Here is an 11,882-nt window from a genome sequence, read left to right as displayed (position 1 = left end):
GTACCCTGCGGTCTGAGAACACTAGAACAGCTCCGCGTGCGTCCACCAGGGTTAGGATCCCGAGCTTGCAACATCTGGGTTAGGTCCTCGAGGGTCTCGCGGGATCTGGGAGTGTAGAGTATGTTTATGGGCGACCAGCTGACAGACTGGGCTTGCGCTCTGCATAGTGCCACTATCCACCTAGGCAAACTCGGGCGTAGCCGCCTGGCCGTTCCCAAACAGCCTGCCCTTCTACCCCTTTGCCCCACGCTACCCACCTCACTCTCGCCCACCCTGCAGTCTGATAATGGATTCCCTGTTCCCTTTTCTTTCAGGGTGCGCCCTTTTGGCCTCTTCCTACCCCTCCACACGACCAATGACCGATTCTGGGCTTCCTTCGGGGCTCACCCTGGGAACCCCGCGCTCCCATCTGCGCTCAGACCCACACACCTCGGGTCCGACAGGGCCTACCCTGCCCTGGACTTCCTGGACAGACCCGGGGTGAGACTGCGCAGCCTCATCGTCCTGTCGCTGGGGCCTAGGGTGACCAAGCGGCCGGCGTGGGGATGGGAGAGTGAGGGATGCCCGGGCTTCCAGCTCCCCTGGTGGCCGCCGCCGCGCCAATCCCTATCGACTGCTATCCGCGGCGCTCCTGGGGACAAGAGAGATGTGCACCCTTCGAGGGTTTTTGCACTGGAACGGGATGGGAGTCCACACACCAGGGCACCCCGCCCCTCTGGGCTCACTGGGTCACGTGGCCTGCAGCGCCCCCGCCATCAGGTCACGTGACTGCAGCGCGCCGTTGCCTGGGCAGCGGCTGCTGCGGGCAGGCGGGGGCGGAGTAACCAGCGGAGGCGGGGCTGAGGGGGACCCCGCGGGACCCGCGGAAGGAGGGGCCGCGCTTGGCGCCGGTGCCCTGCCACAGGGCCACGGGGCCACAGGGCCACACGGCCACGCCAGCGCCTCCGGCAGCGCGCTTGAGCTGGAGCCGAGCCGGGCTGGGTTGGGCTGGCAGAGCAGCTCGGTGAGTGCGCGTCGCTGAGGAGGTCTGGTGGGGGTAGGTTGGTCCCACCCCGTCTGCGGGACAGAGTCGCACCAGGAGACTCGACAAGGGAGGGAACAGGCTTTCTCCAAAGCAGGCTCGTGATGAGATGGCTGTGGGTTTGGGGGGAAGCCAGGTGACCCCAACCCCGTAGGATCCCCGGGTGGGGTGCGGTGCGGAGAGGACTGGGAGGTCGGGGCGCGGGCTGAGTCCGGGTCCTGCGGCCGCTGGGGCTTCCCTGGGGAAGGGATGGAGATGCAGGTGGACGCCTTTGGGAGACCCCTGTGGAGGTTGCTGGGGCCCCGCCCCATGCGGGTGTGACAGAAAGAATCAGAAACAGACATTTCTTCGTGGCATTCGCCATTACTTGCGTCCCAGATGCTTAAAGGAAGTTAAGATAGGCAAACCCCAAACCCAACCCCTGGACGTGTTTCAAACAAGCCTGCCAAAAGAGAGTTCTCGTTAATGTACCAGATCTCCTTTCTCTGACTGCCCCTTATATAGAAACAAACAAAAACCCCACAAGATTTGACCCGGAGAGCATCCTTTGGAGCCTCTGCCACCTGACAGAAATATCGGACTCCATCTTGTCGCACCCAACCCCCTGTCAGAGCTGAGTGTGGGGACCAGACTTTGCCCCTCCCCAAGCAGGGGAGGAGGCTTAGCACAAGGTAGGACGCTGGGGCTGGCAGGGTTAGGATGGGTTCGAATTAGGTCTGGGCTGCTCCCTCTGCAGGAAATGGCTTTTCTATCTTCAGGACTCAGGCTCCAAGCCGACAGACAGCCCTTCCTTCCCACCCCTGCCACTCCGAGGATGTTTGCAGGGCTGCTGTGACTGCCCTGGCCATTCCCCGAAGGACAAGGTCAGACCTCAGTGCTGCTGAAGCTCTCCATGGCCATTCTCGAACATGAGCCCAGGGCTTCCTTTTTCTTCACCCCTGCTCATTGGTGACCCAGGGCTTCCTTCTTCTTCACCCCATACATGCCTTTGACCTTTTGGAGGCTACCAGGCTCTCCTGCCCCTCCTAATTAGCCAGTCACTTCAGTGGGCACATAGACCAGGCTGACCCCAGGTTGCTCCCCTCACCAACTCTTTCCATGCCCCATGGCAGGGCACCATAAGAGAAAGTCCAGCACAGTCATACTGCCTGGTCTGCCAGGGCTCCATTACTCCCTGCATCCTGCCTTCTCTCTCCCGCCCCCACCCCACCACCATTTCCTTGACTTCCTCTGTAGCCAGCCTTCCTGCCATGTCTCCCTGCCTCTCAGAACCCTCCCAGGCAGGCAGAATCTTGTCTTTGAGGGAGGGTCCCTCTTTGCCAGTATTGCCTTCACTACCTTGTCCTTCTTGTTCCTTGTCCTTGCTCCCTAACAGGGACCTTCTGCCTGCCCAGAGATGAGGCAGCCAGTTTCTCCTCTGCTCCCTCGGCCTTCACACCCCCTCCACTAAAACAACATTAGCTCATCGGATGAGAATCACTTCCTTATATCACTTGCCTCCTGGCATGGGAACTCACAGGATCCTCACCTCTCTCATCTTCGATGCCTAAGTACCAAATGCAGTCTTACCTTAGGGCACAGTAAGCCTCTCTTAGATGCAAGGATGGAGGATGGAATGATGGATACTCTGAGGTAGAAAAGGTTGTGCCTTTCACCCCTCCATATGCAGTACACTGTTTTCATCTTACCCATAGGCCCACTTCTGTTACATGTGAAAGAAAAAGAGTGTATTTCCAAATGATGCCACTCTAAATTATTTGGAGCTAGCCAATGGATTGGCTAGTGAACAACATTCCCCTGAATTCTCCCCCAGGGAGGGGACCTTCCAGTGATTGTAGTGCTTGAAAGCAGTGCTTCTGGCTGCAGACATGGGCAAGGGGGCAGTGACCAAGGCTTCCAAGTTGGTATTCCTATGAATGATCTAGTAATTGGCATCCCTGGCAGAAACAGAAGAGCATAGAACTGTTCCCTAGTGTCCTGTTGGCCAGTAAAAGCTGTGCCTCCACAGCCTGGCAGTGAACAAAGAGGAAAGTACCACAAAATAGAGAGCTCTTCCCAATTCCAGGACCTTCCCATAGAATCCTTTTAGAGGATGGCATTGATGGATCAGGTTTGGGAGACTTCCTCAGTCGTTGACCCTGACCCCACCTACCCACCCCCAGCCTTGCTCCCTGGTATCCAGAAACCCTGATCTGTTTGTAATAGCCTTAAGTAGGCTTTTCATGGGGCCTATTCCAGCCTGAACATACAAGTTAATATCTGATGCCAACTGAACTGCGAGGTGCCTGTGCCCTTAAAGCCTGTCCTGCAGGTTCATTAGAGCTGATTCCAGTGTGTTGCCACATGCGCTGGCCCCTTGGGCCACACGAGACTGCCAATCCCTATTTGGATTAATGGAGATTTGGGTTTAGGTTCACAAATCTCAACAAGATCTTCATTCCATGTTATTGTCACACCAGATGTCTACCTGGGATGACTCCAAGGGTTTCCAGTCTCCATTTCTCCATGAAATATGCCCATGTTAGTGGATTTAGTTTTTCATTTTGCTAAAGGTTTTCATTGCGGACTGGATGTGGCTTTACTTTATGTATATAAGCCGAGTATTTTTTAGAGTAAACTGTGCTGATTAAAATTTAAGTTGGATTTGAGAAACTAGAGGCTATTTGGATATATGTATTTCATGGTTGACACCTGGACATTGAAAAAGCAGTTCTGAGTTTACATACAGGTCAGTTATCTTGTTTAAGATCCCTGTAGGGTGGGGATATCCCCGTTTCAGAATGAGCGAGGTCAGTAAAATCAGGTGTCATGCTCAGGATCACATAGTTGAGTCACATTAAGGCTTGGTAACTTAAGGTTCTAGGATCTTTCTAAATGTTACAACTCCATACTCTCTGAAGGTAGGTGCAAGTTGGAGGATTGCTTACGTGCTCTTGGCCAACCTTGGAATTCTGTTCACCAAGAGCCATACTCAACTTGAGCCCTTCTGAGCTCAGGACAGGAAGCCGAACTCCAGCTTCGCGGAGGAACAACGTTGGACACTGTGGTGGTTCCTGGAAATGCACTCCTGACTCTCCTCTCCTGCAGATGGTCCCCACATTCCCTTGTGGGGACTGCATCAGAAACAGAGACCCCCACTCACACTCCCCTGGCCTCCATGACTCTAGTGTAGGGTATATACAGCAGGCCCCGGAAGAGGTTAACTGAGCTTGGATTCTGGCTTTTGCAGGCCCGGGAACCCTCTGCGATGCCTGAGTGTGTCTCTCTCCCACCCCCAGCCCGGCTCCCGTCATGAGTGCCGAGCTCAACGTTCCTATGGACCCCGCCACTCCTGCCTGCTCTGATCCTGGCCACAAGGGTATGGATTACCGGGACTGGGTCCGCCGCAGCTACCTGGAACTGGTCACCTCCAACCACCACTCCGTGCAGGCCCTCTCTTGGAGGAAGCTCTACCTGAGCAGGGCCAAGCTGAAGGCCTCCAGCCGTACCTCCGCCCTCCTCTCAGGCTTTGCCATGGTGAGTGCAAACCCTTGGTGGGAACACAGCCTGCAATATGGGCTCTGGATGCTTCAGGAAGCAGACAGAGCACTGCCTCAGAGCCCCTCGGGCAGGAAGTCTGACCACATTCCATCTCCTTCAAAGGGACTGCTCTGTCAACCAGAGGGTTTGCTACGGGATACAGAGGAGTCTCCAAGCCTCAGAGCCCACAGAAAGCCTCAGTCTCATGTTCACATAAAGTATTTGCCTGGCAAGGAGGTTAGGGTAGTAATTAAAATAGCTTCAGGGTACAGGGTTTCCAGGAGAAAAGTACTCGCATCTGCACCTCTTGGAAATCTCAGGGACTTGAGCAGAAACTGTGAGATTGATTGGAGTTTACTCAGTATAGTGCCCGGGGTGCAGATGCCCCCAAATGTGGCCTCTGGGGTGACAAAGCAGAGCCTCTGGCCTTGCTCCCGGCTGCCTAGCTGTGGCTTTTCTTCTGATTCATCCTCCCAGACAAGAGTCGGTCTTGGGCAAAACCAGCCCGCTGAGAAGGGACATGTCGCCTCTTAACTCCAAAACCCCCGACCCACAACCCTTCAAAGAATTGTCCCAGAGGGCACAGATGTCAGTAGTCAGTGAGAACTCTAGGCACTGTGGCCACCCCCTTCTCCCTGTTGTATTCCCAGAGGTTCTATTGGGCTGGAAGCAAGTTTGTTTGTTTTTTTAATGTAAAAATAATTGTTGTTTTTCCACAGTCCAGAGCATCAGTTGTCAGATTGGTAGTGCAGAGAATAAAAAGCTGTCAGAGCGAGCTACTGTGCCCACTCCTCTGACAGGGGTCTGCTCAGTCATCCGTAGAGCCACTGTTGGAAAAATGACACCCTGCAGAGTCAGGGCATGACTTCATACAGGGCAGGGCAGAGGTCACCAAACTGAGAGGCAATAAATTTGGGTTTTGGTCTGTAGTTTAAAGCAAAGTCTTATTTTTTTTTTAAAGCAAAGTTTTTGTTTTTAAAACATAATTATAAAAGTTTACAATCATATGGTGCATAACTTTGGCTCATAGTGATTTTATTCCTGTGGTTTCTATTACCTTAAAAAGACAGAATATTTCCCAAAGCTTAATTTTAAGGAATGTGTGTGAGAAGTTCAAACATCACTATTAAAATTAGAGCTTGATTTCTATATCACAGAAGAATTATAGTATTGCATTACATTTTGCTGGTCTGTACTTACTATTTTTTTAACTTCGAAAACTCTGAGAAGTATTGCATGATGTAATACAGTGAGTTTCCTTTCTGTGTGGAGCCCGGGTCTCAGAAATCGCTTCCCGTCTGTAGCTGTCATTTTAGACTGTGGCCTTCCAAACACTTGGATTTCCCAACTTAGGGCAACTGCCCTGTTTTTCCAGCCAACAAATGTCACCCAAGTTGAAGGCTTCAAAACCACTCATTTAAAATGTGAAAACAAGCCCTGTGAATAAAGTTATAAAACAAAGAGTGAATTCTAAAGGAGTAGTTCAAGACTTATGGGCAGCCTTCAGGGGTATGAAGTGGTCTTAGAATGAGGATGGTGGCCTCCGCGAGACAGGATCCCTGGATGTGGGCCCCAGAGTGCTATCTACCCTTAGCTTAGTAAGGGCAGTCATGCTTCCCAGTAGTAATTCATTTCTTCAGCATTTATGGAGTGTTTCTTGTGTACCAACAAGAAGCCTGGGGATACATTTCAGTGCCCTTGCCTTCTCTTTTGGAAGGTCCCTCCCCAGGAGTCTGCCCCAGCCTAACATGTACCGGAGATTCCACCATAACTGAAAACTGGGAAGCAAGGAAACAGCATGGTGCCAGGACCATGATGGGGAAAGCAACAGTGTGTCCACTTGATCAGATTAGTTACCACCAGTAAATCAGATAACTATTCAGACTGTGGTGCAGCTTGGGAGAAAGAAGTGACCAATACAGATGTCAGATAGCATTTTGGCCATGGAAACCATAGCTGAATAAGGGCAGAGACATGGAAAAATGAAAACAGGCGGTTTGCTAGGTAGAATCCCCTCTTTATATTATATATTCCCAGAATTGCAATACAACAACAATAAACAGTCCAACAACAAGCAGTTATACCTAACCTTAAACTTATCTCTCCATGTTTATCCTTCTAACACAGAAACCAGATTTTAAGAGGGCTTTCAAATGACAGACTAAGTAACACGCTTAGTCTGTCATTTGAAAGCCCTCTTAAAATCTTTGCATAAACAATAAAAAATGGCCTTTTGGCATTTTCTCCTCTTGAGGTAAAACAGACTGCTTCCTTGTAGGCTTTTTAATCATCCTCGTTTCTTAGCTTGTGCCCTCTGCAGTTTACAGCATCTTTTTGTTGGGCCATATCCTTTGTGGTAACAAGAGCCTACGTACCCAGGCCACATGCACTGAGAAAAAACCACCCCTCAACTCTCGTAATATGGCTACTGTCATTTTGGAACAATAATCACTGCTGAGCTTCTGTTCAGCAAGTGTCCACTAGGACTGCATTTTTTGTTTTTTGGGTTTTTTTTAACCAAATGTTCTGTCTTTACTGAGGGAATAAGGTTCTCACTCTAAGAGGTGATAGTTGTTAGAAGTTGTGGAAAATTTCTTGTTAATATTTAAAAACAGGGATGGCTCAGATCTAGGAGCCATCAGTGGATGGGAAAACCTTCTTCTGGCTTCTCTCTTTCTGCCTCTCTGCCCCCTTCTTTGACTTGTCTAGTTTCTTACCTTCGGGTGCTTGGGATAAGGCCCTTGGTGAGCACCAGAGTCTTTGCCGGGCCTGGATTAAAACCCTTCACTGGGGAGATCCACAGTGCTGGGATTGGTGGGGTGGCATGGTGCTGGGCTGTGGAGGGAGCTATTCTGAATGGACTGGGTCTCACCTTGGGGAAGCCTGGCAGGGGCAGAGCAGGGGCAGGGGCGTGTTGCTTAGTCTGTCATTTGAAAGCCCCTTAGGGCCTGGTGTGAGCAGGTCCCACTTAAATGTCTATAGGTATTCACTGCTATAGAGATAAGCTGGGGCTTCTGGTTCTCTCTGTGGGTCTTCCCCGCCCCCCCCCCGCCCTTCACTTATCAGTCATTACATGCACATAGTTTAAAAATTAAGTACAATTGACCCTTGAACAACATGGGTTTGAACTGTATGGGTCCACTTACACATGGATTTTCAGCTGCTCAGGGCGTCAGCGCCCCTAACACCCAGTGCTGTTCAAGGATCAATTTTACTGCTAAAAGGCTTATAACAAGCCCTGCACCCCTATGTTTCCCACACAACCGCCCCCTGGAGGCCCCCACTTGCAACTCTCTCAGTTTCTACATTTCTACGTAACACTCAGAGACTGCTGTTTCTTGATTTATCCACCTGTTGGCATCCTGTGACTGTGGTTGATGATTCAGCTCATTTTTCCTGGCCCAGCCCTCTTCCCACAGCTGCCCCACCGTGGTTCTCATGTCCATTTCCATTTCTGGCCTTCAGAGATGCCGACTTCTCCCTCTGGCTTTTGGTCTCAGCTGAGATATGCACCCAGTGGTCTGTGCGATGCTATCCAGGTGTGCAGCTCTGTGTCTGGGCACCATCAGGAGCCTCTGTTTTTGCTTTTTTACCTTTTGAAAGTTCAGTTTTTGTTTCTTGAAAACAACAGTTGTTTTGCAGCTAAGCCACTGTATCCTGGTTCTTATATCAACAGCAAAGCCACATGTTCACAGGGAAATGTGGCCTCTGCCCTGGCTTGTAGCTCAGCACCCCAGATACAGCCTACAATCTGTGTCTGGGAAGGCACCCAGAGGGTGACCCCACCCCGTGCTTCTTTAGTCTCTTCTATACTTTTAGATTTTTTCTCAGTGAGATCTTCTCTAGCTAATCAGAAAAAAGGGAAAGTTCAAAATAGTTGAATAGCATGGAGGGTGCCCTGTGCTCTGCAAGGGCCTAGAACATGGGTGCCTGGCCCAGCAGCGCTCTTTCTGCTTTGCAGGTGGCCATGGTGGAGGTGCAGCTGGAGACGCAGTACCAGTACCCACGGCCGCTGCTTATAGCCTTCAGTGCCTGCACGACGGTGCTGGTGGCCGTGCACCTCTTCGCCCTGCTCATCAGCACGTGCATCCTGCCCAATGTGGAAGCCGTGAGCAACATCCACAACCTCAACTCCATTAGCGAGTCACCGCACGAGCGCATGCACCCCTACATCGAGCTGGCCTGGGGCTTCTCCACCGTTCTTGGCATCCTGCTCTTCCTGGCCGAGGTCGTGCTGCTCTGCTGGATCAAGTTCCTGCCTGTGGACGCGCGCCACCAGCCCGGCCCGGCACCTGGCCCCAGTGGCCACACGGGCTGGCAGGCCGCTCTCGTGTCCACCATCATTATGGTACCTGTGGGCCTCATCTTTGTGGTCTTCACCATCCACTTCTACCGCTCGCTGGTGCGCCACAAAACTGAGCGGCACAACCGTGAGATCGAGGAGCTGCACAAGCTCAAGGTGCAGCTGGATGGGCACGAGCGCAGCCTACAGGTTGTGTGAACCACTTCCCCGCAGGCTGGGGGAGCCTGTGTTTGGGGGAAGTTCAAAAATGAAAATTGCTCACAAGGCTGCCTAGACACTGCCAGACTGTTCAAGACCAAAGTTTTACTCCTGTCTTAATGCTGTAAAACCTGAATGATTTTCCCTCAGAAAATGGGAATCTTTAAACAAGAGATTCTGTTGCCAAAAGCTTAGGGCAAAGAAAGGCTGAGTCCTTGGCCCTGGGGATTTCCTGAGAAAGGAGGCAGGGCTCCCACCCTGCGGTCATCTCAAAGATATGAAACAAGTGGCCTGGGATGCAGGAAGCCTGGGGAAGTTCCTGAGAGTCAGGGTAGAGTTGTGAGTTTAGATATTTGCCCTGTGACACCTCCAGTGGGCTGCATGGTAGCCAGGTGGCACGTCTGATAGTGCCAACTTTCTGTGATTAGGCGGGGACTGTGGCGATTAGATGGGGCACAGGATTATAGCTGGGCCTGGTGCTTCCCTCCCCTGTTCTGAAGGGAGTTGGGTGGCCTGGCTTGTAGGGAAGGCAGGAGTCTGGGGCACATGTCAGCCCAGCAGGTGTGGTGCGTGCTCCAGGAGGCGGCACACTTACAGGGCTTGGGGGAGGCTTCTAAGGGTGGAGGCCTGGCAGGGTCAGGGAGGCATGTCTGTGGACATCCTATGTGAGATGCCCACTCGAGGAGGCTATTAACTGAGGGGTACTCCAAGGCACACTGGGCCCAAATGCTTTCTTCCCAGCCAGGCTGGAACCCCTGGCCACATTGACCCAGCAAGGCCACCAGGTTGAGAAGGGCCCACAGTCCAGAGGCCTCCATCTCCTGGCCATGGAATGCCCCCTGAGGCTGAGTCAGCTGCCCATCTGGGTTGTGGCCACAGAAAGTCAAGGGTACTCGCTCAGGCAGCAGAGCCTGCCCATCTTCCTGTTGCCCGCGGTACCAGGCAGCAGGAGGGTCAGCCTAGGGGACTTACTGTCTAGACAAGGCTGTTGACCTGTTCTGGTCTGTGGGTGGTGGCACCAGAGGCCAGTCGTGGTCAAATGCGGGTCCTGCTTGTGACACGGAACTGCAGGAAGGCACAACCCCACATAGTGCTCCTTGCTGGGCCCTCCAGGCCTCTCAGCCACACACTGGGGCCCAGCTCACACGTTTACTGCCATGTGCAGGCTGGATTCTGGTGTTTTCACTAAGGGCATTTGGTAGCCTGTGTTCTTGGGCTGTTCACATACAGGCTGCAGCTCAGCTTTCCTGTGAGCATGCTGTGCCCCGAGCTGCTTTTAAAAACTACATTGACCATGTTGGCCAGCAGCCACCTGGAGGAGGCCTTTTCATTTGTTTTCACAAGTCGTCAGTGGACTTCATGCTCTGATGCTAATATCTCTGTAGGGCCTGGGTTACCTGTGTCAAGAAATCCTGCCTGGCCCAGCTGAAGTTTCTGGGAATGTGACCTACTGGTGAGAACATAAACCTTAACATGTAACTCTGAAATGCTGAGGGACATTCTGGGAACTGTGCTGAGAATCACCAGTGTCAGTGACGACACTTATGGGAAGCCTGGCCATGGTGTCCCACCGGGCCAGAGAAGAGTCCTGGCGTCTTTCAAAGGGCATGTCCCTTGCATCTTCTGCAGACATCTGTCACGACTTGCTTGCTCTCTAGTGCATGTTTCCTCTTTCTCAGAGCCCTGTTGAAAAGGCTTATCTGGTTTACTGTTTGCTTTGCAAAAGAATGTCAGCGTCAGTGCAAGACAGCCATTTTGTGTCTCGGCAGTGACAAGATAGGCTCGCTCTTCCCCAATGCTGGGAGCAGGCAGCAAGCCCTTTCTCTGGCCTGAGTCTTTTGAGAGTGGCCATGCTGGGCTCACTCTTGCCACCCACTTTCCTGGGCCATCTGGTGCCCCCGCCCTAAGTGTGCCCATCCTGGGGAGTGCCATGCTTCCCAGACTGGAAAGTACACCCCATTGCCAGTGGGGGCCAGCCGTTATGCCTGATCTGCTGGGCAGCGCTTTTGGTGTGACCACATCAAGAGTCAGACACTAGGTGTCCAATGACAGTGCCACAGGGGTAGAAAAGATGCCACATACCATGTTTAAACAGATTGGGAAAATAACATTCTTGTAATTCTTTGTTCTCTCATCCAGCACGCTTTTCCAGTTCTGGCCTTTCTAGAGGCATGAGGCAGTTTCTGTGGGAACACAGAAGACCATGTGTCTTGGGGTTGGTGATAGGTGGAGAGGACGCACAAGCTCAGTTTAACCCCGGAACTTGCTAGATGGAAGATAAGCTGCTAGTTGGAGCTGCAGGAACAACTCAGCAGGGCAGTTTGGAGGAGGGGCTGGCAAATTATAGGCTAGAAATTTGGATTCTGGAGGTTTAACCTGATTGTGGAGCATTCCAGTACAGTGGCCTCTGTGGTGAAGCGCCCTGGGCTGCCCTGGGGCCAGCGTGGGCTTGCCCTATTTCCCTCTGAGCAGAGCCTTCCTGGTGCTCATAAAACTAACGCCTGCAGATACTGAGGCCCATTCCAAAGTGGAACACAGTCTCCATTTAGTACCTGACTAGAAGTTTCAAAACTCAAGTGTTTCTATTTTAGAAACTGCCAGGGTAGAAGGTATTTTAGTGTCTTCTAGGAAGGTCTGTGGAGGATAAAACCGCAGGAGCCTGCGTGTATCGGAGGCTCATCTGCAGTCCTTGCCTGCCTTGTGCTGATTCATTCATTATGCATGACATTGTGTAGATCATGTATGGCGTGCAAAACCCCTGTCCTGTGTATGGATTTTTAAAACAGTTGCCCTGGATTGAACTGAATAAACAAGCTATGAGTCACTCTTTCTGCTCTGGAA

At 52.0% G+C, this 11,882-nt stretch overlaps 1 protein-coding gene across 6 annotated transcripts; it reads left to right on the top strand.

The window, feature by feature from the left end:
* The first annotated feature begins 336 nt into the window (after positions 1 to 336).
* ORAI2 (ORAI calcium release-activated calcium modulator 2) lies at positions 337 to 11,882 on the top strand. 6 transcript variants are annotated; one of them, XM_039849191.1, is made up of 5 exons: positions 833 to 1,003; positions 1,526 to 1,692; positions 1,780 to 1,884; positions 4,251 to 4,537; positions 8,502 to 11,882. In XM_039849191.1, exons 4-5 carry the CDS (start codon positions 4,313 to 4,315, stop codon positions 9,039 to 9,041), a joined length of 765 nt encoding a protein of 254 aa, XP_039705125.1. In that variant the 5' UTR covers positions 833 to 1,003; positions 1,526 to 1,692; positions 1,780 to 1,884; positions 4,251 to 4,312; the 3' UTR covers positions 9,042 to 11,882. The 6 variants fall into 6 exon arrangements, with proteins under 6 accessions (XP_039705126.1, XP_039705127.1, XP_039705129.1 ...); XM_039849193.1 differs by lacking the exon at positions 1,780 to 1,884 and having other exon boundaries at positions 832 to 1,003; positions 4,300 to 4,537; XM_039849190.1 differs by lacking the exon at positions 1,780 to 1,884 and having other exon boundaries at positions 834 to 1,003.

Source organism: Pteropus medius, unplaced genomic scaffold, assembly GCF_902729225.1.
Source record: "Pteropus medius unplaced genomic scaffold, Ma_sr-lr_union100, whole genome shotgun sequence".
Classification (NCBI taxonomy): Eukaryota; Metazoa; Chordata; class Mammalia; order Chiroptera; family Pteropodidae; genus Pteropus; species Pteropus medius.
The sequence above is the reverse complement of the archived record's forward strand: the minus strand, read 5'-3'. Positions and strand labels throughout refer to the sequence as shown.

What these genes read in the sequence shown, in the direction of transcription:
- ORAI2 (XM_039849192.1), top strand. Translation starts at nt 4,313, where the DNA reads ATGAGTGCCGAGCTCAACGTTCCTATGGACCCCGCCACTCCTGCCTGC. An exon ending in TCCTCTCAGGCTTTGCCATG is followed by an intron (nt 4,538 to 8,501) that starts GTGAGTGCAAAC and finishes TCTGCTTTGCAG; the next exon opens with GTGGCCATGGTGGAGGTGCA.